The sequence below is a fragment of the Musa acuminata genome, chromosome BXJ3-10, assembly GCF_036884655.1.
Source record: "Musa acuminata AAA Group cultivar baxijiao chromosome BXJ3-10, Cavendish_Baxijiao_AAA, whole genome shotgun sequence".
NCBI lineage: Eukaryota > Viridiplantae > Streptophyta > Magnoliopsida > Zingiberales > Musaceae > Musa > Musa acuminata.
In genome coordinates, this window is record NC_088358.1 from 21,212,529 (window position 1) to 21,239,830 (window position 27,302).

The following is a 27,302-nucleotide window of genomic DNA, read 5'->3' on the forward strand; positions in this document are numbered from 1 at the left end:
GTTAAGGCGTAGCGCGGGAAATTTATGGGTCGCGGGTGCGCCTGAATTTTTTCCCGCCAATTCGGTGCATCATTCATGCGTATAATATATATATATATATATATTCCCAGAATATTTTTTTATTTATTCTTATAAATTTAACTTTAGCGTATTCATCTCTCTAAAATCTAAAATGTTGCATATAAACCATCTTGGTTAATTAAAAGTCTAATTTACATTGAGATCCTTTACGAATTTATTATGATAGTGAAAAAAATTATGATTTTAATACAAATAAGTTAATGTTAATCGTAGAGTTAAAGTAATTAATCTTGATATTTTGGATGGAAGTAGATGAATCTATATATTGTATTTAAAATCTATAATAATAATAAATACACTATTTCCAAAGTTTTGTAAGGATGGATGTGCGAAATTCCCTTTCTATTTTATGTTGTCCTATTGCTATTGTGTATAAATTAACAACTATTTTAATTCTCACAATATTTTTTTGTACTATCCAATATATTGTTTTTTCATGAAAAGTTGCATATACATCCCTTTATAGTATGTGAATTTTATATTTATTTATTTTATTTTAAGTTTAAACATATATGCCATGGTAAAACATAAAAGTTTGCATGTAATCCTTTATGGCTAGTCTTTATTGGTATCATATTTAGCTATTAGAATAAACTTTAGTTAGGTATAAAGTGAAAATTTATTGACTAACATGATAATAAGAGAACCAAAAATATTTGGGGTATTTTTTAAATTAAAATATTTGTATTAAGTAAAAATAATAATAAATAATAATTATTATTATTATTATATTAAATGATATATAAGTCGTCTACACATGAATTTCAACTTGACACCCATTACTTATGGAATAATACATTAATGTCTCAACAAAACTTATAATTTTTACTATTCATACATAGCTTACTAAAGATATATTATTATTAGCACTATTGACTTGATTTGAGGAAGACCTCCGGGCAATTAATAGTACAGCTACCAAAGCACGTCGTTTAAATACCCACCAGGTAATAGAGAGCGCCTGTTTGTGGGGACATTTTATGTTCTCCAATAAACACACAGGTAAACCAGTGGGTGACATGACAAGTGGCAACCTGTATTTTTAATGGGTTAGCACGGGGATCACTCCCGAAAAGTCTCGGTGTGGCGGGTGCGGATAAGTCGCCGGCTGAAGCCTGACGCAGCGCGATGGCGCTTGCCTTAAGCGGCGCCGCTCCTCCCCGCGTCGCCGCGTCGTCGAAGGACAGGTGGAGGCGGTGGAGGGCGTGGGCGTCGTCGTCGGAGCCGGAGGGGGAGGTGGAGATCAGGGTCTGCGTCAACCGGACCTGCGGGCGGCAGGGCTCCAGGGACGTCTTAGCGGTTCTGTCCGCCATCGCGCCGCCGGGCATCTCCGTCGTCTCCTGTGGTTGCCTCGGCCGGTGCGGCGCCGGCCCCAACCTTGCCGTCCTTCCCCCGGGCGCCCTGCTCGGCCACTGTGGCACAGCCGCCAAGGCCGCCCAGCTCCTGGCGGACCTCTGCGGCCCGGAATTCGATCCGCAGAGGAACCTCGAGACGCTCGCTCTAAGAAAGAAGGCGGAGGACGAATTGGAGAAGGGGAATGAAGCCGAGGCCGAGTCTCTCCTCTCCCAGGTTCGAAAAGCCAGTAAACTTGTTCCAATAGGGAAAAAAGAGCCATTGTTGGAGTTCCAAATAGGTAACAACAGGAAGAGAATTCTGAGGATTGGAGCTTCTAACTGGCTTTTTGGTCGCAGGCGATTGATCTTAAACCTTCTGGCGGTCTGCATCTTATATACAGAAGCAGGTCTCTGTGTGTTTGGGATAGTTGCTGTTGTCTTAAATTGCTAAAATAAGTATATTTTTCTTTTTGATGGAGAAAATTTTCTCGTTCTCAGTGAGTTTCATTGGATGAGTACTTCAGCATGAAGATTGATTTTGCCTTATTCTCATATTTTGGTACATTTATCACTCAGGTCTTCTGCAAGATTAGCAATGGGAGACGATGTTGGTGCCCTTGAAGATGCAAGAGAATCATCTCGTTTAGCTCCTAAATATCCACAGGTAACTTATTTTGTGTTTTAATGAGGAAATAAAGAGGATGCATTATAATTGAATGATCTAAGTTGAAATTGAGCTCATCTGGCTAAAAGACTGCAGTATGTTTGGTTGCTTTTACTCTTCCAAAGTTAGATCAATGGAGACTTAAGGAGTTCTCTTCGATCTTAGTAAATCACATCACATGTGCTTTGATAGTTCAGATGATGGCATTTACAACTTCCAACTGTGTTCCATTGGTTCACCCCCTTCTTTTTCACTGCTTATATTCCTTATTGCATGTCAGTTTTAGGGTTATATACAACAATCTCAGAAGAAACAGCAGATGGGAAGAGTTGGGAATTTTGTTAGTTTAAAGAACTCTTATGTAGTGCCTGAACATGTCTTTTTCTCTTGACTCCTTTTCCAACCAGACATATTCTTTTCCAAAATTCTGCATTCTGAGCATGAAAAAAAGAGAAGGATTTTTCTCTGTCACCCTTGAAATCCATGAACTATGGAGTCTAATTCAGCATTATTTCAGTAACTGAGAGTTTAAATTCTGAACTTCTAGTGCCCATGCCACAACCAAAATATCTTTGCTATCATTTTCTAATTCAGCCTGCCGCTTGCACCAAATCCAGAAAGGTTGTTAGTTTTTTACGGTGTGAATTTGGTTGGGAATTTTGATGCTGACCAACTGATTCATGCTAGAGCTATTCAAAGAACCTTAATATGTACAAGCATATTTGATCAAGTTTTAATTATGTAATTCTCAAGGGTTATCACATATCTTACTTCACTAGTAGTCATTGAGAAGCTCATTGATGGATCTACTTGTATCATGTATATGTATCGATGAGAAAGGTGGAGAAGACCACCACCCTGTTTCCATTTACAAGGGTAAACAAAACGGTGCCTTGGAAAACTGAGCATTGTCATCCAAGTCTTCTACAACAAATGTCATGTAGAATACAACCCAGAAGGCTTCATTCAGAAATTGAAAAATCTCTTGTTTTTCGGGATCAGTTATCAGTCGTGTCAAATTTCTAGCCAATGAGAATTTAGGCAAAAGTGATGCTTGCTTAAAAACCTAAGGATCAGTTAGAGGTAGAAAGATTAGTAAGTCTCCAAAATCCACCTAAAGTTGGGAGAAGTTTAAAAAAGAAGAAATAACAAGTTATTTTTTGGGGATAGGTTTTCAAGATGGGAGTCCATGCAGCTGATGAGCAAAAAAAAAAATAAGCCCCAGAAGCAATTGATGGACCAGTGGTGCTTTCCAGAGTTGATGTCTAGTAACTTATCTATAGTATTAGGTCCTGAGACCATAGCCCTTTGGGGCTAAAATGTTGGATTTTTGGAGCAAGGTTTTTGCTTAAAAAACCAGGAAAGTCCAGTGGTTTTTAAGTTTCACCATAGTATCATTCTAGTATTGATTTAAATTTGTTAATGATTTCTTTTTCTTTTTAAGAGGGAACGAAAATGAACATGGAATTAGAATAATCTTGTAATTGAGTTCTTAATTATGTGCTTTTTTCTTTCTTGCCTTATCTGCCATAGGGAATATCCTATTAATTCTCTATAGGAAGCCAAACCTTGCTACCTGACTTGGCGGTGGTTCTTGGAACGAGAGAATTTGATGACAATGTTTAACAAGTCAGTTCTGTAACTTGTGTAGTTTTACCAAATATTCAAGTCAACATGGTTGCATGTAGGAGAGAAGCAACCCCATGCTGAAAGGATTTCATTTTTGGTTCAGGAAAAAAGCATCATCGTCTGACGTAATGCTGTCTGTATGCCAGAGGTGTACAGTGATTATTATACATTATTGTGCCAAAGAAAATTTTCTTTACCTTTATCATTAACATTAAGAGCTTCAACAGAATAGTTGTTCTAAGAAATAGAACATGTTTCCTTTTGCACTCTATGTATTGACATAAATAATCAGCTTTGACGACAGAGATGATGCTTACTTGCCGTCGACTTGTAGGCTTATATTTGCCAAGGTGATGTATTCTTGGCAATGGAACAATGGGAGGCTGCTGAGAAAGCATATTCAACTGCTTTGCTGCTTGATCCATCTATCCGTCGCTCCAAATCATTCAAGGTCGCCCTCGTTTCTTTTTCTAAACTTTGGATGATGCATGAATTACCATTAGTTTGCCGAAATTTTGTTTTTTGTTCTTACATAATGTGCATTATACAGGCCCGTGTTGCAAAACTCCAAGAGAAACTAGTCGCTTTAAATACTTCATCTTAGTTCCAGGCTTGGAACATGCATGATCAACTCAACTAATGAAGGATCATGCTTGATATATTGGTAAAATAATTGTCTGAGCTTTCGGGATCCTCTTAGAAGCCGGATCGGCTTGCGTCTACTAACTAGTCTCATGATAAAGCTGTGCAAAGTCTTAATGTTCACTTATCACTTGTATTTAATCATCATGCTGCTTGCTACATGTGGTCCTGTACAGTGATAAACCATTGACATTGCTTACAAATTTGAATTTAATGGAGACTGGGACTTGTGTTATGCTTATTGAATTCTATTGTATGTTTTGCATGAAGTAACATTTTGGGATTGACTATGAATTTAACTGACTGCAGCTTTTCTGGCATGTGGGCTTCAGCATTCTTTATTATCATTACCATGAGCAATTACTTATTATATTGATGTAGATTGCCATTGGATTCATAGGTTTGACTCTGTATACAGGTAGCTTTTGCAATGATATGAAACTGAGTTGAAGCTTTAGGGTTCATAACAAGTAGTAGTAGGGATCAAAATAGATTCATAAGAATAGCAGGATTATTTTTCCTTACTTTTCTTGGCCTTTTTGTTCCTGCATTTGATGTGCCTACTGCAATGCGGAAGGTAAAAAGAGACTCTGTACAGCATCGTGTCAGACACAGTGGGAGCAAGATAACTCAGTCTGCCTTGTCTCCTTGAGGTGTCACACCAGAGGGACTGGTGGGCGGGGAGGAGACGGCGCCGCCACCAGATCCACGTCGTAGGTCCGCGGCGAGGGAGTTGACGGCGTGCAGCGCCTGCTCCAATCGGAGCACGCTGACCGGCGGCAGCCCCGCCTCCGCCGGCCGTGCCGCCGCGGAGGCCGCGTCCGCCACGTACTCCGTCGTGATCCTCCTTCTCGCCATGTCTATCACCTCCTCTGCCCGATCGCACGACGCCCTGAAGAGCTCCCACCGATGCCTGAAGTTCTCCAGCGCCACGTCCATCGCCGCCGTCCGCCGTCCGCCTGATGCTTCTCTCTCCCGCGCCACGTCCGCCGCGGCGGCCACGAAGTCCTCGTACGCGTTGCTCATTTCGTCGATGGTGCTCTCCATGAAGAAACACTCTCAGCTACTTCTGTTGGCTGCAGGTGTCCTTTACAGGAGACTTCTTCAAGTGTCTGTCAGAAACGGACGAAGACCGCTTCAAATCCACCACGCTTGAAGTATGCAACTGATCCAAAGTTATCGGCTAAACTCATGCACTGGAAGGGCAACTCATAACACACGAAGAAGAAGAAACGCCCGACAGACTTGAACCGGGCGGCTTCAAGTAATGGAAACCAAGCCTAAATAGGAATCTTTTGGTGACCACTGCTTGCCTGCCGCTAGCCATCGATGGCTGGGGCTGTGACTGAGACCGCCGAGCTTTAGAATGGCTGGTGGAGAAGCGGGCTTGCATTTTCTTCCAAGGGAAGTTTGGCCAAGATGCCTTTGTGGACGGAACTTCATGTTAGGTGTGCCAAATGAGTGAAAGAGAAGGGAGTATGGCCATGGCAAAAGAAGACTACAGCTTTTCTCTGCTTCGTTTACTGGGAAGATCTAAAGAAAGAAAGACCATGGCTTTCTGCTTTCTGATAAATTGAGGTTGTTCTTCCCTTCCGGATTTTGGTGGAAGGCAAAAGACTCAATTTCTCATGCTATTTGTGGATCCACATTTGCCTGTGATTCAATGCCAAAGATTGCAACAGGAGAAAGAAAGGCTCTTTTGCTTTCGTTTGGTCATCAGATGGCTTCCATCTTGGCTTATAAGGGAGACAAGCTGTTCTTACGCAACATTATAAGCCATGAGATTAAGTTTATACAGGCAGCATTATATTACATGTTAATTCCACTATATTTAGTGCATATTTATAGTTAGTTCACACAATATTTTATATTAATGTCACCTACAGTTGCAAGTAATTAATCTGAATTTTATGGATGAATGCTAATAATATATTATATATTTGTAACTCAAATTAGCTATTGACATCCGTGATTACTAATGGTTAATCTAAGCTTCGTAGATACGTTATATAATACAAGCATCGGACTCGATGGGGAGCAACATAACTCAATCTGCCTTCTCTGCTTGAGATGTTACACCAGAGGGGCTGGAGGCCGGGGGGGAGACGGCGGCGCCACCGGGGCCACGTCGGAGGTCCGCGGCGAGGGAGTTGACGGCGTGCAGCGCCTGCTCCAATCGGGGCACGCTGACCGGCGTTAGCCCCGCCTCCGCCGGCCTCTCCGCCGCGGAGGCGGCCGCGTCCACAACGGACTCCGTCGTGATCCTCCTCCTCGCCATGTCCATCACCTCCTCCGCCCGATCGCACGACGCCCTGAAGAGCTCCCACCGCTGCCTGAAGTTCTCCAGCGCCACGTCCGTCGCCGCCGTCCGCCGGCCGCCTGATGCTTCCCTCTCCCGCACCACGCTCGCCGCCGCGGCCGCGAAGTCCTCGTACGCGCTGCTCATGGCCTTGATGATGCTCTCCATGAAGAAACTCTCAGCTACTTCCGTCGGTTGCAGGTCTCCTTTATAGGAGACTTCCTGCGTGCAGCTATGAGCTGACCGCAAGACTGCTTCAATGCTAACATGCTCGATCCTAATTTTGGGGGGCAGTCAAAGTATTTTTCTGCGTATTTACATAATAAAAAATTTCATTAATAGATTTTCTGATTATAAAATAGATATTAATGAAATGGCTTTATGTTTAAGATCTAAATAGGGCATCAAATGAGGTTGACAGGAAGCTGCAGCAAACTCATGCCTTGGAACGCATCGAGGTCGCCCACGACGTCCTTTCAAGCTCACCTCCTCTCCTTGCTCAGAGAATGCAGGACTGTCAACCATCTCAAGCAGATCCATTCCCTCCTCGTAACCTCTGGCCTCTCCCACGACGCCTCTTGCAATGCAAGGATCCTCCGACTCGCCGCCCTCTTCGTCCCCGGCGACATCGCCTACGCTTCTCTTGTCTTCCACCAGACCGAATCGCCTACGGTTTCGATGTGGAACGCCATGGTAAGGGGCCATTCCCTACGCTGCCACCACGGCAGAGCCATTGCCCAGTACACGCAAATGCTCCGAGAAGGCGTGGTTCCTGACGAGCACACGTATCCCTTGGTCCTCAAAGTCCTTCCCAAGCTTAGCGACATCCGCCCGGATCAAGTGCATGCTCAGGTTCTCAAGTTTGGCTATTGCGCTGACTCTTTCGTTCGGAATTCCTTGGTTGCCGCTTATGCTAAGTGCGGCGGCTTGGCGTCCGCTCGTAACCTGCTTGATGGAATCTCTGATCGGGATCCCGTTCCTTGGACAGCAATGATTCAGGGGTATGTGGAGAATGACCAAGCATCTGATGCCCAGGCCGTTTTCGTCAAGATGAGGACTTTGGGAGTTCACGTCGATGAGGTTGCCATTGTCAGTGTGCTCAAAGGTTGTGGCTTGCTGGGGAACGTTTGGCTTGGGAGGTGCGTCCATGGCTTCTACGTGGCTTGTGGGAGGGTGAAGTGGGATGTGTATGTTGGGAGTGCACTGGTGGATATGTATGCCAAGTGCGGCTGTTGCGACGATGCTAGAGAACAGTTCGATGAAATGCCTCTTAGAAATGTTGTCACTTGGAGCACTATGATCACAGGATATGTTCAATGTGGTAGATACAAGAATGCTCTATCCTTGTTCCGCGATATGCTCCTCGAAGGCCAATCACCAAATGAAGTCACGATGGCCAGCATCTTGACATCCTGTGCACAGACGGGGGCTCTAGGTCAAGGCAGATGGATCCATGGGTATGTGAATAGGAGCAAGCTGGAATCGAGCACGGTTGTCGGGACGGCCCTCATAGACATGTACGCCAAATGCGGATGCATAGATGAAGCAGTCATGGTGTTCAATGGCATACTGCAAAAGGACGTCTACCCTTGGACAGCTCTAATCAACGGGTTGGCGATTCATGGATATGCCTTTCAGTGTTTGGATCTCTTCTCTCGGATGGTCAAGGATGGTGTGCAACCCAACGAGGTCACCTTCATCGGTGTTCTCTCTGCATGTTCTCACAGTGGCCTGGTGGAGCAAGGAAGATATCACTTCGGTTCTATGTTCAAAGATCACAGTATCAGACCGAAGGTGGAGCATTACGGTTGCATGGTGGATCTCTTAGGGCGAGCAGGGATGTTGGAGGAAGCAATGCTTGTGATAGAAAGCATGCCTATGGAGCCGACCGCTGGAGTCTGGGGGGCTCTGCTGAACGCCTGCATCATCCATGAAGAATTCGATTTAGGTGAACGAGTCGGAAAGCATCTGATCGAAATGGATCCCCGACACAGCGGCAGATACGCACTCCTGGCTAACCTGTACTCTCTTTCGAAGAAGTGGGATGATGATGCCAGTGTGAGGATGACCATGAAGGGAAGAAGGGTGGAAAAGACCAGAGGGTCTAGTTGGACAGAAGTCAACGGCATCTTGACTGAATTCTTCGCCACGGATGAGTCACATCCAGAGACAGAGGCTATATATGAAATGTTAGACGGACTGACCAAGGTGATGAAGCTCAACGGTATATGCCGTTAGTTGCGATGGATGTTGGCTGATGGAGACTCCAAACAAGGGGTCAACCTTCAGAGAAGACAGAGCGCACATCAACTTTATGACGACTTAAGCCCGAAGAAGGGGGCCCAAAATCCGACAGCTCAGTAACTAGAGGTACGGAGGATCCGCGGATCGCTCATCAAATCCGACCACCAAACACGTCGGTCGGCCCTTGAAATCGATCTGTTCTTCTCACCACGTGCCTTGACACCCACGTGGACAGCAGCTCAACATTGGATTCGCACTGAACAGCCACGTGCTTCTGAGACCACCCATCCAGAGGGGATAAGTTCTACCGCGGCACTGTTTTGGATTTTAGGTAAATTGAATCGAGAGTTTTTTCACCATTTAATACATTTAAAATTTAACAGAAACAGTATATGTTGCGTAAAATTGTGATTGGCAATATTTTGTCGCCAGGGAGAATGTAATTTCTCTGAAAGCAATATATGCATGAGAATAAATGACAGTGGCTAATGCTTACTACAATTAAATTCAACTACATCTGAATGGGCCAAAATACGAGAAGTTGAGAGACACTGGATGAGGATCTCTCTCTATTTCCACCCCTCTTTTCTCCCTAATCTTCAACTATCTAGCTTCTGTTTTCACATTCCAATGTCCAAAAAACCAAGTCAAAAAAGAATTGCAGAACATGGTATACATTCGTCAAAACAACAAAAAAATTGATCAAGAAGAGTTTCGAGGGTCCATTTCTTCTCCTTCACAGCTTCCATTGTCGGCTGCTATCGCATCCGATTGCACAGCCGAGCCACATCGGATGGGCGGACGGGCTTGAGCAAGAAATCCTCCGCTCCTTCCTCCAAACACCTGAATCAAATCGTCGATGCCTACGTCATTAGAATCATTCGCTTCTTGTGTTCGAGATGTGAGAAAACATTTAGCAGCGGATTGAACGTTACCTATTGATTCTATTGGGAACGTTCTCCGAAGACATTATAACCACGGGGATTTCTCGCAGCTCGGATGATTCCTGCAATTAGATTTAGTCTCATTAAAACCATGCAAATATGATTTACGATGATCCAGAAATGGTTTATGTTTCGCGGGACGAGTTGTTCAGACCTTGACTATCTTGAGAAGTTCATACCCTGTCATCTCCGGCATCCAGTAATCCGTAATAATCATGTTTACATTTGGTTCCTGCTATCAGGAGAAAAAAAAATCCAATTTTCTCATCAAAAAACTATCTTTTTCCAACTTCAATTAAAAGTGATCAGGAGAACAAGCACAAGATGAGACTCGCGTCATCCTCAACTCACCAGTCCCAGAAGCTCCAGTGCTTTCTTTCCGCTATCTACAGTCGTGACTGCCACAGAAGAAGAAGCCGGCGAGTTCCATCAGAACAAGCACGAGCATGCGAACAAAAAGGAGGGAATTTGGCACAGAGAACAGCGTCTACCTCTGTACTTGGAGCTCCGAAGAAGCCTTGCGATCACCGCCCGGTCGACCGAGCTATCGTCCACGGCGAGGACATGGATCTGCCGGTCTGCAGCTCCTCCGCCACAGGCCTTCGGTCCCCTCGGCGACGACATGTCAACCAACGCCCGCACCCACGCGACTCGACGGAACAGGAAGGGAGAAAGAAGATAATGGAATCGAGGACAGAGGAGGCCCAGGTCACCCGCACCGCTTATGTACAAGTTCTCAACGACACGGTATATAAAAAGGAGAGAAAGAAGAAGAACAGGCGAAGCATCGACCAGGAGAGAATAAAGAGCAGGAAATCCCCACCAGGCCACCAAATCCCCGCCCCCAAGAATCCCAAGGCGCACTGCGCCCAAAGTCCACCCCCCGCCCCCAAATTCCACCCTCCACCCTCCACCCTCCACCCTCCGCCACAAATCTACCTCCCCTCGCCCCGCGGGGCCCGACCTCCATCTCACGCGATCTCCACCCGATATCCTCGCCCCCCCTCGCATCATAAAACACGGGCCGGAGTAGAAAAAGTCCACGCATCCCTCACCGGCGAATAAAAAACGTGCAATAAATATCCCGAAGAAATATTATAACGTCACCGCCATATCTGTGGATATCGTATCGGTATCTGCCCAGAGGACGTATATCGTATCTTGATAAAAGTATAGGAAGGGGATGGGCGAGATCTCTGGACGAGTACCGAGGGAGATCTCTTCGGAACTCAGTCTATTATCTTAATCTTAATTGTTCTTACGGAGGCTGGTGCGTCAGATAGCAGATAATATTTGGGTAGGATTAGGAGTGGGGAGAAGGAGGGAGGAGATATTCTTCGGGAAGCGTATCGGTTGCAGCGATGGACAGAGATCTTTTGCCCCCACCAAAAGATGGGACGGTGAGCAAACGAGGAAAGATTCGTCTGGAAAAGGAGATCTCCACATTTACTTCCCTCCGCCAGGTAATTCCCGGTTCGGACCGATGGATGATCGTCGAACCGGACCGACATTCCGATTCGACCGGAGTTTTTCCTCGTCGACTGACTGGAATCGACCGGGTTTCTGGTCCGATTGAACCGGCGGGTGAACCGAGGAAAACTGAGACCGCGGCACGTGACGGACTGATGACGTGGCCCGCGGGCTGCTCTGGGAAGCTCTTCAGCCACGCGTTCCGGTGGCGGTTCTCGGTAAGGGAGAAAGCATGTGTGTTGCGCTGAATCGCCCCTGAAAACTTTTGCGAGGTGTCACGGTGCGAATCCACGTCACCCATAGTATTTTCATGGGTGATCCAACTTCGTATCAGTGTAGAATGAGTAAACGTTACCAAATCTGAATGAGATAATTACTTTATCCTTATGAAAAATGCCATTTATTTAGACCCAATTGTCCAAATAAATATATGCTAATTAAAAATATATACTAATAAATTTTAAATTTTTATATTTTATTAATTAATTATATTCATTTTTTTTATGAAAAATAAATGATGAAGGTTAAATCCGAATCTTACGAAAAGCTGTTAAATCTTTATTAAAATTAGCTGACACCCTCAACCATAATTAGATTCGGATTTTGGTTTTATTGCAGTGAGATGAGTGAGTGTTATAATGTTGCTATCATTATGCGTTAGGAGGAGCGTTGCAACATAAGGCAGACAATGCAGTGAATGATCACATTATATGTCACTTTCTGGCCTACCCAAATATTTATATCAAATCGTATGCAGAGATTGCACAGACGTCATACTCTCCTCATATGGCTAAACAATCCGAAAGAAACAGCAGAAGAATGAGAAGCTGTGGAAGGATGTGATTCTGATGCAAGCTTTGTATCTAAGTTCTATAAAGTCAAGTCCACCTTAAGGAAATCAATCAAATGACAAGAGAAAAATCCACTGCCATCATTCAAATCTTCAAACCCCACAAAAAAAACTATATTATCACTTTTCATTAGTCTTTGACTTAAGGCACACAGACAGTATTGTAAAGGTATCAGAGATTGCAAATCTACAGACAGATTATATTGAAGCTTCTTCTCCTTTGCATCTGGATTTGTTTTAGAGTCAACACTGATGGAATGTCAACTAAAGTTGCTTGAGCACCACCGCATGAGCTGACTTCGATTTAATTAGTCCGATGGAATAATAGGTTGACAAACTCGATGATAGGGGGTTCCGATGCTTCCTTGCTTTGTCTTTGTGGAAGTCAACCTCTATGATGGAACATCAAGCATCTGGAGTTTGCAGCTGACCACTGTGCAAGATTGGTGGCTCCGAGCGACAGCAAAGATAAGGTATGAGAAAAGAAAGGAAGGATGCCATTGGGATGGATGGAGGTGGTGGTCTATAGAATAAGTTAGACTGGTCTCGTGTGAGCATCCAATTACCTTAAGCACAAGGGATAAGCTTGAGCTAGCAGAGAATCAAGATGGTGATGACAAATGTACCATCTTGATATATACATATATGCTGCACACACAATGATAAATGCTGGAGCGGAGAATCATTACCGAAATAATTGATTCTACGTTCTATTTTTCATCTTCTATGTTCTTATATTATTAAAGACTAAGTAATACAATACCCTATCATATCTTACCGAGTATTGTTTCGATATCATTCGAGATAGATCTCTCGTACCCGAATTTATTATGAAAAAATTCATACTTTTTTTTATACTTATAAAATTATATGATTCTATTAACTTAAATATCAAATAGTTATTTACTAATTGATACTAAGCTCCGATGTTAGACTAATGTAGGATCTCATCGAACTTTCAAATCATTCGACAATAAACCTAGTTATAATTCTGAACTATTGACATGATGAATAATATGTATAAATAGTAATAAGTATAACACTCAACTAAAGTGAAAAGAAATTTTGATGTTAAAGATTTAATATCACACTAGTCATTAATTTGATAGGTCAAAATATTTATATATAAATTAGTAATATTAGATTCATCTAATTTTAGAAGGTAAAATAATATATTATTTTACCTTTTAACGCGTAATATTCCGTGGGTATGCGTGATGGATTAGCACGGGTACTTGGGCTGCCATATGGGCTTATTGGCTCTCAATGCTCAGTCTAATCGAACAAAATGCTAAGCTCTGACTCCTTGCCATGGCTTGGCCCCCGTTCTACCATAATTGCGAAGGCCCCTTGGCCTCCGTAGCAGCCTCCCTCCTCCAGGGTTGCGCCTCCTCGACCGGCGGTACCCTTCGCAAGGCTCGCCAACTCCACGCCCTCATCGTCGTCGCCACCCCCCGCGGCTCCTTACCCTTCCTCTTCAACAACCTCCTCTCCCTCTACGCGAAATGCGGCGCCCTCAGCCACGCCCGCATGGTCTTCGACGCAATGCCCAGCAGAAACCTCGTCTCCTACAACGCGATGATTGCTGCCTACTCTTGGTACCCCCCCGGCGCTCATTCTGCTTTGCAGATCTTCCGGGAGTCGCGCCTCGCCGGCCTCGGGCCTGGCGCTTCCACGCTTTCTAGCCTCATCCGCGCTGCTGCTGCTCTTCGGGAGCCTCTGCTGAGCCGCGCCTTGCACTCCGTAGTCGTCAGACATGGTCTCCTGAACAATGTGTGTGTTCAAACTGCGCTTCTCGGGATGTACTCTGACAGCGGAAGTCCTGAAGCTGCCGAGAGCATCTTTTCTGAGATGGGCGAGGGAGATGTCGTCGCTTGGAATGCTATAATACTAAGCAACGTCAAGCATGGCAAGATCGAGCAGGGTTTGCGGCATTTTTTCCGCATGATCGAGACAGGCTTGGTGCCCGACAATTCCACGTTTTCTATAGTTTTCAATGCTTGTGGGAGACTGGAGAACCCAAATAGAGGGCGTATCGTGCATGCAAAGATGATCAAATCAGAAATGGAACCCGATATCCCGTTGCAGAATGCACTGATCAGCATGTATTCTAGCTGTGGAGACATGACAACGGCATTACTAGTTTTTGAGAGGATCGAGAAGCCAGGCTTGGTCTCGTGGAACTCAGTTATTGCTGGTTACTCAGATGTCGGTGAAGGAGAGAAGGCCATGGAAGTATTCATCGAATTGCAAACTCTTTCCTTTTATGGAGGGCCATGCCCCGATGAGTATACGGTTGCCACTGTTGTTTCTGCTACTGCTACTTTACCCTCTATATTCTACGGGAAGCCTCTTCATGCCCACGCTATAAAATCAGGGTTGGAATTTAGTATATTTGTGGGAAATACGCTGATCAACATGTACTTCATCAATGATGATCCTGACTCTGCTCGGAAACTGTTCAATTGCATTCAGATTAAAGATGTCATAATTTGGACTGAAATGGTTGTTGGTCATTCGAGATTGGGTGAGGGTGAGTTGGCTATGAAATACTTTTACCATATGCTAGAGGAAGAGCACAAAGTTGATAGCTTTTCTCTCAGCAGTGCATTGAATTCATCAGCTGATCTTGCAGTGCTGAAACAAGGGGAAATGATCCACTCTCAGGTGGTGAAAGCAGGATATGAAGCAAATCTGTGTGTCTGCGGGAGTCTAGTTGATATGTATGCTAAAAATGGTAATCTCGAAGGTGCTAGCTCAGTCTTTTACAGAATAAAGGATCCGGATTTAAAATGCTGGAATTCGTTGATTGGAGGATATGGTAATTATGGAAATGCTGAGCAGGCATTTGAGCTGTTCAATAAGATGGTTAAGAAAGGGTTACAGCCTGATCATGTGACCTATCTGTCTCTGCTTTCTACCTGTAGTCATTCTGGAATGGTCGAGAGAGGAAGATTCTACTGGTTCTGCATGACAGCAGATGGTATAATGCCAGCTTTTAAGCATTATACTTGCATGGTAAATTTGTTAAGCCGATCGGGACTATTGCAGGAAGCTGAAGGGTTCGTTATGAGATCACATTTTTCTAAGTCTCCTGAGCTATGGAGAATCTTATTGAGCTCATGTGTTATCTTCAGAAATTTGGAAATAGGTGTTCATGCTGCAGAGAAAGTTTTAATATCAGAACCAGATGATAGTCCTACATATATATTGCTTTCAAATCTTTATGCTTCTCTTGGCAGATGGGATGCTGTTGCTGGAATGAGAAAACAGTTCAGAGGACTAATGGTAGAAAAGGAACCTGGTTTAAGCTGGATTGAGATTAAAAATGCAGTACATGCTTTTTCTGCAGATGATAATACACATGTGCATATTAACGAGTGCCGAAATGAACTACTTAGACTACAGGGAAATTTAGTGGGATCAAAATCACCTGATTTGCAGCTTTTCGACAGTATGATATGCTAAGAAAGAGCTTTATTTGCTGGCATCCTTGCAGGTGTCGTATGCAGGCCAAACTGGTTTGCTTTTGAGTGACAAGAAACAATATTTTTGTCAGCAAGTCTATAGTTCATCTCATGTGCCTGCTGCTCTTATATAATCAAATTGTTATGTGATTTTGTGAAAGAAAAATCAAATCTCGAACCACTTTCATTCAATCTCACCTTCAGATTGAGCTAATCATCACCCACTTATTATAATATGATTTTAGACCAGTCAGGCTCACCACATCTCTCGCCAAAGCATGTATCTGACTGTTACAAGGTAACTTGTTCTCTTTACTTCACCCCATCACCTCCTTTTGTTAGAAAGATGCTGACAAAAGCACATTACTTTGGCTTGTAGGGAATGGGTGACAATTTATTGGACTGATGGGGCATTCTGTATAACTCACTGAACCTGCAGCTTCATTTATCATATCACAATAAGCTGAATCCATCGTAAAATGGCTGATTTGCACTTCAACTATGTTGGATGTCTTTTCTCTGTGCAAAGGAGGTTCTCACTTTGTTTCGGTGAGTGTTCTTGGCTTCATTCAACTACTCTTTTATCTTTTTGTTTCTATTTTCTGTTGGGAATCTCAGTATGGAATTGATTTGAACTTCAGGAATGCAGATGATGATGATTCTCGAGGTGCATCTAGTCCTAGTCCTTTTCAAAAGCATCCTCCATAAGGAGATTAGGACAAAATATATCTGAGTGCACCACTTGGTGTAAGAAAATAAGTGGAATCATTATATAAATAAGGATCAGCTTAAAGGAAAGTGCAACCTTGTTGCTTAAGTACTACTTTGTGAAACTCGCATTCTATATTTGTTTGAAAAGATATACTAACAAGTTATAGATACTAGAAGATAATGTTGTCCAAAAATCACTATTTTGTCATTTTAAGCATTAAATAGAGAGCAATAGTTACTGTTAATATTTGCTTATATTGTTAGGTGATATAGACTTAGTGGTTTTAGTTTTCTTTTTCTTCCTCAGTTTTCAGTATAATTGATTACTCAATCTATAATTTACTTACTGCACTGTAAGCTGAACTGTAAAATTTTCGTTAGTGTATTATTAATTACTTATAGTATGGAATAGGGCTAATTTAAGATAACCTCTTGTGATTAACTATCTTTATCATCTCGATCCTTAAGTTTTTAATAGTTACATTGACATTCCTATATTTAAGAAAGGAAAAGATTTGATCTTATTGTTCTAACAAAACCCTCATCTCTTGATTTTAAACTTTATAAAGTTATCTTTTTTAATTATGTACAGGGATCTCAATATTTTACTTTTGTAAATATAAGGATTCTAATATAATTTTTAAAAATGTAAGAATTACGATGTTAAAAATAACTAATTACATGAGGTAATATATAATTAGTCTTATGGAATGCTAGTACTTAGAGTTTGAGAATACAAATTGATAGTAATCATGATTTGTTCATTGTGGTTTTGATTGATTTTCCTTTCCCTTATTTTGTTGGTTTTATCTATGTACTGCTGGTTTGATACCTTTCAATTTTCTTCAATTTTATATGTGTTCTTTTTAGATTTAACTTTAATGCCCTATGCAACTGATGACCTAAGGAACTATTTTATCAATTAGATAAAAATAACATGTAAGATAAGAAAACATTGAGAAGATATAGTAGACTTCAATAGCAGTTATGATTCCTACAGGAAAGACCCAACTCTTTATTCATTTCCTAAGTTTTTATTTTTTCTTTTGTGCAAAATTAGATGTTGGAAAAAAATAATATCATAATATTACATATGAACTGAATTATCTGAGAGCAATTCCTAAAATTATAATATTATCTATCTAATTTGTAGAGTAATACTTAGATCAAGCAGTTTATGATCTGCTAGAGAAGTCTAAATGATTAGAAGGGTGTTAGGCTAAATCTCACTACTCGTCTTTATTGGAATATCCAGATTGATTATTGCAAAATTGCATCAGCGATAGATCGAGTTTATCATGTGAGTGTCATTTATGCGTAGTTATTATTATTATTATTATTATTATTATTTTTAAATCCCACTGTTCAAGTGAAAAAGCTTTTTCTTTTTTCTTGGTCCCACACGATGAATCCAATTAAAGGGAAGGTAATCGAACGGGTAGGTCACAGAGGGTAGGAAATGAACCGTTAAACCAGGGCGAGTTCAACCGGGTCAAACTCGGACAAGGAGGAGTTCTTATCTGTCCTTTATAAATAGACCAACCCCGTTTATCGAACTCGACTCTCCTTTTCATTGACGTGACGGTTGCCTACTCGTTCGCCCAATAACAAGGATCTCGCTGGACCCTTTGCGTTCGTTCCCCGCGGCCGGGCGGCAGCGCGCCTCCTTCCTCCGAGACCCTTCCACTCCTCCCGCCTCGATCGCCGAAAATGAACGCCGGAAGCGCCGCCAAGCTCATCGTCGAGGCGCTTCTCCAGCGTTTCCTCCCTCTCGCCCGCCGCCGCATCGAGACGGCCCAGGCTCAGGTGCCCTCCTCTCTCTCCCCCGTCAACCCTTCTCCGTTCCCCCTGCTTCGAGTGTCGGTTTGCTTCTCTTTATCTCTAGCCGTGTGGCGAAGAGTCTTTGGCTCTACGTTGGGTTCATCCTTTTACCGGCTTTGTTACATATAGTCTGATGGCCATCATTGGTGTAGTAGACCTTTTCGTTTGATAGATGTCAACTAGCTTAGCGGTAAAGACTTTCGCAATTTACTGTAATATCCTAGTTTCGAATCCCGTCTTCACAGTTTGCCCTTTGTAAAAAAAAGAAATCTTTTCGTTTGTATATATAACTCACAAAAAATCTTCAGCACAAAGAATCTTTGACTACTTCACGGGTTATCTTTTCCTGTTTTACATCAAGTTATGGCTTGGATCACGTATAATCATTGTGCGCTTTTTTTTAGGATGCTTGTGATGGATGGAGGGGTTGATAATAAATGCAAGTATTTTTTTTAGTAATCTTAACTGGCAAAACTTGGTATACTGATTATGTTTCTTTTTAAAAAATGAGAGTGCGACACATTGGAAGGACGCCATTAGAAAGTTGTACTTTTAAACTGCCAAAGCACCCTACATGCATTTACAAAGGCACTTCGTAGTGCATCCTCTCCACTGTGTCATTTAAGAGCTTATGATGGGGGCATGGAATATTGGAGAAGCCAAATATTTCAATTATGGAATGCAGACCATTCCGGTCAGAAAATGCGATTGTCTGCTTGTAATGCTGACTCAACATGACTTGGAGTGCCGTACACGGTGCACTCAGGTCTTCTACTCCAGCTCGAGAAGTGCAGAACAGAGACCATAAATGTAGTGGCCGAGATCATTAAAGCCAAGTTTATCATGTTCTACAGATTATATGATACAGTGGCCGAGATAATTAAAGCTGTGGAGCCACTATACATAGACGTATGCGACATAGATATGGAAAAGAGACCACATATGAGATGTTTGATTGACTTTATGTAGTTAGCAAAGGAGGAGATCAGAAGGGTCATTACTGATGATTTAAAACCAAAAGCTTATATCAATATCATCACAGATGGGACAATCAAATGTCTTGAGATAATCACATAGCGAATCGGAAAACATTTCAAATGCATTTTAAATATAATTCAAAATATGTAGTTATGTACAGTTTTAAGATATTACAGCCTCACTAGTTATCATCTTAATTAGGCATATCAAGTTATCATCTTAATTAGGCATATCAATATTGGAACAACATGGTCACTGGTGCTGATCTGTTGCTAGCTCTCTGCAATGTCATATGTAGACAAGCCATATGGTGATAGACAATCAATACTGTTATTTAGGTTTGACAGGTTATTTATTAAGATTTGATGGCAGTTCTTATTAAGGTTTATTTAATTTATATTAATCATTTATGTAGATATAGGGATGACTGTTTCAGCAAGTTTCTAGCTTGTTCATTGATAACATTGTTATATCATGCTGTTATAACATGGACCCTGATAATATAATTAACCCTTACAATTGGCCTTGTATTTACCTAATGAAGTTGTTTATCTAATACAAGTTTTAATCATTTGATTCAGCTTAGTGGCGGCTATACTTTAAAAAAATCGACACTAAATTTAAAGCGAGTAGAAATACAAGTCCTATCACAGACCATATCATATGGTGGTTGCAAGCATAATTGATTGACGTTCGTAGCCCTTAAAAGAAGTTAATCCATGAATTTATCACCATCAAAGAAATACAAGTCACTATCACTGAATTCACATGAGCACTTAAAGAAACATGCATATGAGATTGCACTATGTTGTCAACTTGTCATAAATAAGAAAATGGAGGAACCTGAGCCTGACTAACTAACCTATCAACTTCGTTTAACTTAAATCACTGGCTAAAATATTTAAGTTGAAGTTAATAATAATACACTCATCAGACCTTTATATGTCAATCTTAGTCTTGCATACTTCCGATGTGGAACTAATTCAAAGTGTTACAGTACACTCATAGACCTGATGAATTAACTAGCCTATCAACTTCGTTTGACCCAAAGTACTGGTCAAAATATTTAAGCTGAAGTTGATAATAATACACTCATCGGACCCTTATAAGCCAATCTTAGTTTTGCCCACTTTCGATGTGGGACTAATCATAGGTGTTACATCGTATGTTGGTGAGGATGCTCAAGTGTTTTACTCATGTCTGTCACACATCACAATCCTATGTAATTTTATAGCTTCTAACTAGATCTCATTACACTAGATGTAAGACATTGTATTTAGATGGAAATGTCATTAAGTCCTTAGTGGTCAAATGAAAAAAAGGCCTCATATGTTCCATTGACTCAAGCATCATGATTGATAATGAAATTTTGATGTTTGGCATTCTTAACCTCTTCAGTGGTCTTGGTGGGTTTTCATGTGGGACCCACCTAGCTGTAGTATCAAGGTTTTAAAATTGACTTAATTTAAGTCAAATAGTGAACAAAGAGTTATTTTAGAAGTCAGAAGAGTTTTCTAACTTGTCCTCATAACTTATGCCATCTCTTTTGCTTATCTAGAATTATATTCGATCACTAGGATAGCCATTTAAATAGTAACCCACATACATTTATTTAGTTAAATAAACAACCAGGAGAGCCATTTAAATAGTATGACTACTACGTCATCGTAACTTAGTACCAATGACTACTACGTCATCGTTGTTAACTTATTTTAGTCCCTTGATCAATCCCCCTTTGGAAAAAGGTTAGAAATGTGACATTTAAAAGCTATACTTAAGCAAATTCAGACTAAGCATTGTTAGACTAAGGTTTTCATGTCATTCTCCTTGTTTCATAATTGAAATATGACTTTATATGAAATATAAATGTGTATTAGACTTGTTGCTATCAAGTGCATGCCCTTGGCAATACTCTAATAATTCATTGACACAACAACAGCAAAGCTGTAAAGTCCTAACTATTTGGGATCGGCTAGATGGATTTTTTTCCGTCATTAAGATCTGTAAAGAGCTATATCTTTAGTTAAGTTAAGAATATTTAAATATTTATTTATAATTTTTATTAAAATATTTTAAAGGTATCATCTGCCTCTCTAGTAATCATTTCACCTCTTCTAACTACGGATCTATCTCTACCTTTCTTTATATCGCTAATAGTAATCATTTTAACTCTTCTGACTACGATCATTTTAACTCTTTTGACTACGCATATGTAGGTCTCTTGAACACATGTTCATGCTAGAAGGTCTCTTGAGCACATGCCCATGTCATCATAAACCATTCTCCTTCACCCTGTCCTTTATCAAAGCGGTATCTAGTTGTTCATGAATGAAAACATTTTTAATCCATTTACATAGTTAAAAATTATGGGAAATATCATGATCCTCAATGCAACTTAAATCTGTTAGTACGTTTTGGTGTTGGAACCTGGACACATCTTTTATGATTGACATCAGTAACTCTGGTTGAAGCATTGATCTTTGTGCAAGATACAATATGTATCATGTTGGATATACATATACATATACATACATACACACATACATATATATATATATATATATATATATATATATATATGTATATATATCAGTGTGTATTATTCATATATATATATATATATATATATATATATTTGTATGGTTTATATGTTGCAAGAACCATGTATGTGGAATGCTATATGATTATTTTAGTTTTTTATATATCTGACTATACATCGTAAGCAGGATGGGCAATATCTTCGACCATCTGATCCAGCTTATGAGCAAGTGTTGGATTCATTAGCTATGGTTGCACAGCATACACCTGGACCACTTTTAGAAGCTCTTCTTCGTTGGAGAGAGAGGTACTTAGAAAATTTTCTGTTTACTCTATTATGATTAGCTTAAATTTACTAAAGCTAGTTCATTCTGTATAAGCATAAATCACTTGTGTTAGTTGATTAGATAGCAATATCATTATGTTCTGGATGTGCCAGCACATGTCTAGTTCAAGTTTTGGTTTGTACAAGCCAGCAAAGGAACGTGTTGGATGGCATGGCTTGGTATTTTGTGATGCTATAATGGTATCATCACTGTGCCTTCTGTGCCAAAATATGGCAATTATTGTTGTTCTAGCAAAACAAAGATTTGACTTTGAGCATAGTAAAAGAAATACTAAATCTGGTGCTCCAAATACAAGTACTGTAAGGGTATCTGGAATTTTATGATTGCTTAAGAGAGAACAACTAGTTGAACCAGTGTCTGTATATATACATATATATATATATATATATATATATATATATATATATATATATATATTTAAAGAAGTTATATAGAAAGCAGAAAGTCTCAACTTTCAAGGACCATAATCTGTGCTTTATGTATATATAATATGATTCCAAATTAAAGAAGTAATATAGAAAGCTGAAAGCCTTAATTCAAGGACCATAATCTGTGGTTTATATATATATATATATATATATATATATATATATATATGAGTACAAATTAAAGAAGTAATATAGAAAACAGAAAGCCTCAACAAAAACAAGTAATATAGTGCTTCATAGTTCATATTATATATATTTTAATATGAGTCCAAATTAAAGAAGTAATATAGAAAGCAGAAAACCTCAACTTAATTCAAGGACCATAATCTGTGCTTCATATGGTTGCCACCAACTTTCAGTTGTTAATAGGCCCTTAATCTTTTTTGCTTGGAAGGTGTATCACATCTATATCAAATGTATCGGATATTTTATGACTCCAACATGCATTTGGGAAGTAAGCACTGGGTAGTCGTATGTGATTCATATTGTGCATGCATGTAGATTGTCTTTTGAGATACTAACATGTCATAGGAAAACAACAAGTTTACAGTTTGACTTTTGGTTAAAGAATGGTTGGTTAATCGTTTTCCTTTTACCTTATGGTGTTTTTGAGGAGGTTTGTGCGTCAGATTCAATCTATCCTGTAAAGCATAGCAAGATTTGAAGTTGTGGGACCATAATTTGGAGTTTTAGATCTTAGGCTCTATGTGCTAGATATGAACAGTTTTCTTAGATTTGTTGGATATATTTGTTGAGATTGCTGTTGTTTGGCTTAGAGGAAGGATGACTTGAGAAGTATAGAAGGTTTATGCATGCTCGCAGGCTGGCTAAGCCTTTCTGGCAGCAGCTTGCATTTGCTACTGCTTAGATGGTTAGCACTAGAAGGTGGCTGGCTGCCATCTTTGCCAGCAGTGATTCAGTGGACTTAAGTGTTCTGCCATTTTTTTTTTCAGCATTAATACTTCACAATCTGGAGGTCCTAAGATGAAAATTAGTAGCGAGGATCTAGTGAAAAAAGGAACTAGCACAGGTAGTTATTGGACAGAAAGAAATTATTTCCGAATTTTTAATAATTTTTTTTGAAGTTCATGTTTCCAAAATGCTCTATTCAAGTTATTGGGCTCTCAATTTACCCCTTGATTTGCATAAGTTTCACATAATGACTCTCATGACTGCTTCTGTTGTCAACATCAGACATCAGGTGTCAGGCTTAATGTTGATCTGCTTTCAACATTTTGGGTTTATTCTTCAATAATTTAGATTCACTAGGTTAATCCATCATGGAACCTACTATGTCAGCCAAACTATAATTTTGTCATAATAAGGGATTGCCATGGACGTATTTCATATATTTCATAGTATAACATTGTAAGGATTTGGCTCACAATTGAACTGACACGGAGAAGCTTCCTCATGTAGATAATTTAGTGTATAATATAAGTATATACTATATACCAAATGCTCAGAAGTAAACCTCATTGGATTGCGAGGAAGAGTAGCTTTAGCATGTAGAAGAAATCCTTAATTCAAGAAATGCCAATGTGTCAAACTTCTGGAATGAATCAAGGCATTTTCAACATTCACTTGCCATTGTCAAATGCCAGCATGTCACTTGAAGAATTTGCTGATTTGTGTGGGCCTTAGCATGTAAAGAGGATTGTTGTGGAAGAAATACCAATATGTCACAGTTTATAACTTTATATAATAGTTAAAGATTGTGTGGTCATGCTTGCGATCTTCAATGTGTCAGCATTTCACCTGAAGAATTTGATGATGTTGGGCCTGTGACAAGTGTATAGTGATCATACAATTCCCCTGTAATAATATAATATATTGATCGTTGCTTCTGATGACTATCCTGCCTAATCATGATGGCAGAAGTAGCTTAACTGCTCACTTGAAACAAATGGGCAGCTGTGTCATTGAGGAACTTGATGGTTTGTGTTATCAGGATCAGTGTCTGGTCATTCAAATAGCAGCAATGGTATGATGATATGAGTTTTTATCAGACGAGTATCCTGCAAAGCTGCATGGCTAACAGAGCTTATCCTGCTCAGCTGGACCTCATAGTTTATACTTTATATCTCTATGCCAACAGCATTATATCTACTTGTGCAAAAGTGGAAATTCAGATTCTTCGTACTTTTCCTTGAAGAAACATCACTTTTGCATAACCAGGGCTTGATTTTACTAGTACTAACAGTACTCTTATTGAAGTTTTTATTCAACATTTTGCTATTTTGAGGCATATAAATAAAGTATTATCTGAGGTTCACATCTATTGGTGATTCTCTCACATGTTTCTTGTTTGTCTGCTTTGTTGATGGGAATCCTCATTCTCTCTTGTCAACGTTTTTAAGTCTGATTAAATGTGTACAGACAAGGAGACATTTTGAGTTTCTGTATTCTTGGCTGATATGTTATGTAAATATACCCAAGTTTCTTGCATCTATTTACTCATTATTTTCTTTTTATCTCAGTGAATCACCAAAGGGTGCAAATGATGCTTCCACATATCAGAAGAAGGTTTATTCTTTTTTTATTACCAATTTACCATACTATCATTTCTATTAAAATTGTGGAAATCATGCTCTGATTTAGCAGTAATTATACTTTAAATTCTAATAGTTTGTGAATTTTTATGGAATTTATGATGGTTTTGCTTTTTATTCAAGTTATAACTTCTTCATGGTGTAGTGAGATGTCAAGAACCCTTTGTGTAGTACCTATCAGGAGAAATAACCGAGTACCCTTAACACAGTTATCCAGTTTTAGATTCCCATTTAACTTGTTAGGCCATGAGGTATAGACAAGTGATGGCAATATTTCTTCACACCTGGGACTCTGATGTAACTCTTATTTCAGAAGAGGGCTTAATCTCTTGATATTAGAAGCTCTAACCAGACTTCAGGTATTCATTATAGTGTGGTACTTGAGTATTATAATGTGAATGAATCACTAGGTATGTGAATAAATTGACTATGGCTTTGTGTTATCATGATTAATATGATCATTTTACTCCACAGCTTGCAGTGGAGTGCATATTCTGCTCTGCTTGCATTCGCTTTGTGGAGTGTTGTCCCCAAGAAGGAATTACTGGTATTGACTAAATCAATATGCAGATATTTCCTACATTGTGCATTTTTGACTTGAATTATCTACTTTTGTTTACAGAAAACCTATGGTCTGGTCTGGAAAATTTTGTGTTCGATTGGTTAATTAATGCAGATAGGTGAGGCTCAGCAATCTATTTATTTGCTTAAATTTTGTTTAACCTAAATACTCATATCTTGGGTTTGCAAAGAATCTTTTTAAAATGATGACAACACATTTGATTTTTGGATGCAAATTGAAACTAGAGCACTGGAACATCACTATTGGCCAATTTAGTACTGAACTGTCTGTGAACCTACATGCGTTTTGCTCTGTTAGAACCATTGTTGCTAGTTCAATTCAAGAAATTTATTTATAGTAAAGTAACTTCAGCATTTGATTTAATTGTTAATATAAAATATATTTAATATAGGAATTTAATGATAATATTAAAAAATTAAGGCATATAATTGATAAACTAATCTTATTAGCATTGGCACCTATATGACACCTCATAATCCTTAAGTGGTATTGATTTGGCATATGAAGTTAATGGAATAAAAGGCATATGGGTTCCACATTGTCTAAGTGCGTGTGGCATGTCATATTGTTGCCATGTTTGCATCGTATGTGTGGTTGCAATCCACATGATGTATGCATGGTGCCATTTCAGCACCATATAGGACCAATGCTGTACCATGTCAGTGCCACATAGGAGCCATGTCAGTGCCAGGCTAGTACAATCGATATTAGAATCCAGTGACTATGAATATCACATCAGCACCACATTCTTGGATTGTTATCATATGTCAATTGTCATCATGATGAGTGCCACATCAATCATGTCTCTGTGCTCAGATTTTAGCATGAAGTGGATAACAATGATGGTTGCAATCAAGCAGCAAGTAATTAGATATACACACTAAGCTGCAGGTGGGCAACTTAAATTGGGCCAACCTGTAGGTGGATTAAGTATATTTTGCTCTATTTGTGTTGTATATCATTGGTTAGCTTTGCATGATAAGCTACTAGTACATCTTATATATGATGCCACTTTATTATACTTTCGCTAGAGTACCAGACTTAGATATCCCTGACCTAGTTTATCGTTTTCTGAAGTAGTTAGGTTTCTTGAATTCCTTATTGGAAAGCCTATTAGTACCCACTCGATATAAAGTGCTACATACAATTTTAGATCTTTGCTATGGTAATTCGTTTCTTGCTATTGAGTTCAAAATATGAATTACCATTCATATGCCTTCCTTAACAGAAACAATGTTGAGTAAGCTGGTTAGTACATTCTTGTGCTTTTCGGACCAAGAATTGATTTTGAGTCACAAACGCCATGCCTGCCTGTATGGTCACAATGAAAGGCTTTATTCTCAAGTGGAAGAGTTAAAAGCTTTGGATAATAAATTGTCTATAATATTTCACCAAGCTCGTTTCTTTCTCCTGTTTCTTTTTGAGGGCTATCCTGAAATGCTGATTCACAAATTTTTATATTAATTTGCTAGTTTATCTTGACTTGGTAAAGTAATGATTAAGAATTCAGATTTTTTTACTGTGACGAACATTTGTTTGCTGGTGTACATATAGGGTTGTTAGCCAGGTTGACTATCCTTCATTGGTTGATTTGCGTGGGCTCCTCTTAGATCTTGTTGCACAACTTTTAGGTGCTTTATCGCGGATTAGGTTTGTATTCGGTTGCTTTATGCTAATGAACTTTTCTTTTTGAATCTTGGATCCAAATACTTACTATTGA

At 40.0% G+C, this 27,302-nt stretch overlaps 7 protein-coding genes across 11 annotated transcripts in view; 4 read left to right on the forward strand and 3 right to left on the reverse strand.

Moving 5' to 3' along the window:
* Window positions 1-1,146: 1,146 nt before the first annotated feature.
* On the forward strand, window positions 1,147-4,596 carry LOC135650871 (uncharacterized). Its single transcript, XM_065170521.1, has 5 exons — window positions 1,147-1,650; window positions 1,773-1,822; window positions 1,992-2,079; window positions 4,043-4,159; window positions 4,259-4,596. Exons 1-5 carry the CDS (start codon window positions 1,210-1,212, stop codon window positions 4,310-4,312), a joined length of 750 nt encoding a protein of 249 aa, XP_065026593.1. The 5' UTR covers window positions 1,147-1,209; the 3' UTR covers window positions 4,313-4,596.
* A 384-nt stretch (window positions 4,597-4,980) lies between these two features.
* On the reverse strand, window positions 4,981-5,289 carry LOC135651373 (mediator of RNA polymerase II transcription subunit 32-like). Its single transcript, XM_065171438.1, has one exon. It carries the CDS (start codon window positions 5,287-5,289, stop codon window positions 4,981-4,983), a length of 309 nt encoding a protein of 102 aa, XP_065027510.1.
* A 1,108-nt stretch (window positions 5,290-6,397) lies between these two features.
* On the reverse strand, window positions 6,398-6,817 carry LOC135651374 (mediator of RNA polymerase II transcription subunit 32-like). The gene has a single exon (XM_065171439.1). The coding sequence runs from the start codon at window positions 6,815-6,817 to the stop codon at window positions 6,398-6,400; it is 420 nt and encodes a 139-aa protein (XP_065027511.1).
* Window positions 6,818-6,939: 122 nt separating this feature from the next.
* Window positions 6,940-9,369, forward strand: LOC135650870 (pentatricopeptide repeat-containing protein At1g50270-like). Its single transcript, XM_065170520.1, has one exon. It carries the CDS (start codon window positions 7,058-7,060, stop codon window positions 8,885-8,887), a length of 1,830 nt encoding a protein of 609 aa, XP_065026592.1. The 5' UTR covers window positions 6,940-7,057; the 3' UTR covers window positions 8,888-9,369.
* Window positions 9,370-9,551: 182 nt separating this feature from the next.
* Window positions 9,552-10,674, reverse strand: LOC135650872 (two-component response regulator ORR5-like). 2 transcript variants are annotated; one of them, XM_065170522.1, is made up of 5 exons: window positions 10,329-10,674; window positions 10,189-10,235; window positions 9,992-10,072; window positions 9,829-9,899; window positions 9,552-9,736 (listed from the first exon to the last, which is right to left on the reverse strand). In XM_065170522.1, the coding sequence occupies exons 1-5, from the start codon at window positions 10,459-10,461 to the stop codon at window positions 9,652-9,654; spliced, it is 417 nt and encodes a 138-aa protein (XP_065026594.1). In that variant the 5' UTR covers window positions 10,462-10,674; the 3' UTR covers window positions 9,552-9,651. The 2 variants fall into 2 exon arrangements, with proteins under 2 accessions (XP_065026594.1, XP_065026595.1); XM_065170523.1 differs by having other exon boundaries at window positions 9,992-10,069; window positions 10,329-10,672.
* A 2,770-nt stretch (window positions 10,675-13,444) lies between these two features.
* On the forward strand, window positions 13,445-15,795 carry LOC104000587 (pentatricopeptide repeat-containing protein At3g50420). Its single transcript, XM_009422667.3, has one exon. The coding sequence runs from the start codon at window positions 13,469-13,471 to the stop codon at window positions 15,623-15,625; it is 2,157 nt and encodes a 718-aa protein (XP_009420942.3). The 5' UTR covers window positions 13,445-13,468; the 3' UTR covers window positions 15,626-15,795.
* Window positions 15,784-27,302, forward strand: part of LOC104000586 (uncharacterized) — a 40,056-nt gene continuing 28,537 nt past the window's right edge. For 2 of the 4 annotated variants that reach the window (XM_065170516.1, XM_065170519.1), the window contains exons 1-6: window positions 17,823-18,141; window positions 21,861-21,979; window positions 24,928-24,973; window positions 25,474-25,546; window positions 25,622-25,679; window positions 27,137-27,232. In XM_065170516.1, the coding sequence (XP_065026588.1) occupies window positions 18,046-18,141; window positions 21,861-21,979; window positions 24,928-24,973; window positions 25,474-25,546; window positions 25,622-25,679; window positions 27,137-27,232 (488 nt within the window). In that variant the 5' untranslated portion in view covers window positions 17,823-18,045. Of the gene's footprint in view, window positions 15,923-16,003; window positions 16,174-17,822; window positions 18,142-21,860; window positions 21,980-24,927; window positions 24,974-25,473; window positions 25,547-25,621; window positions 25,680-27,136; window positions 27,233-27,302 lie in introns of those variants that run through there. The other 2 variants (XM_065170517.1, XM_065170518.1) reach the window with 2 other exon arrangements.

What these genes read in the sequence shown, in the direction of transcription:
- LOC135651373 (XM_065171438.1), bottom strand. Translation starts at nt 5,289, where the DNA reads ATGGACGTGGCGCTGGAGAACTTCAGGCATCGGTGGGAGCTCTTCAGG.
- LOC135650872 (XM_065170522.1), bottom strand. Translation starts at nt 10,461, where the DNA reads ATGTCGTCGCCGAGGGGACCGAAGGCCTGTGGCGGAGGAGCTGCAGAC. An exon ending in CACTGGAGCTTCTGGGACTG is followed by an intron (nt 10,073 to 10,188) that starts GTGAGTTGAGGA and finishes TTCTCCTGATAG; the next exon opens with CAGGAACCAAATGTAAACAT. An exon ending in GTTCCCAATAGAATCAATAG is followed by an intron (nt 9,737 to 9,828) that starts GTAACGTTCAAT and finishes GATTTGATTCAG; the next exon opens with GTGTTTGGAGGAAGGAGCGG.
- LOC135650870 (XM_065170520.1), top strand. Translation starts at nt 7,058, where the DNA reads ATGAGGTTGACAGGAAGCTGCAGCAAACTCATGCCTTGGAACGCATCG.
- LOC135650871 (XM_065170521.1), top strand. Translation starts at nt 1,210, where the DNA reads ATGGCGCTTGCCTTAAGCGGCGCCGCTCCTCCCCGCGTCGCCGCGTCG. An exon ending in CCGAGTCTCTCCTCTCCCAG is followed by an intron (nt 1,651 to 1,772) that starts GTTCGAAAAGCC and finishes TTTTGGTCGCAG; the next exon opens with GCGATTGATCTTAAACCTTC. An exon ending in GTCGCTCCAAATCATTCAAG is followed by an intron (nt 4,160 to 4,258) that starts GTCGCCCTCGTT and finishes TGCATTATACAG; the next exon opens with GCCCGTGTTGCAAAACTCCA.
- LOC135651374 (XM_065171439.1), bottom strand. Translation starts at nt 6,817, where the DNA reads ATGGAGAGCATCATCAAGGCCATGAGCAGCGCGTACGAGGACTTCGCG.
- LOC104000587 (XM_009422667.3), top strand. Translation starts at nt 13,469, where the DNA reads ATGGCTTGGCCCCCGTTCTACCATAATTGCGAAGGCCCCTTGGCCTCC.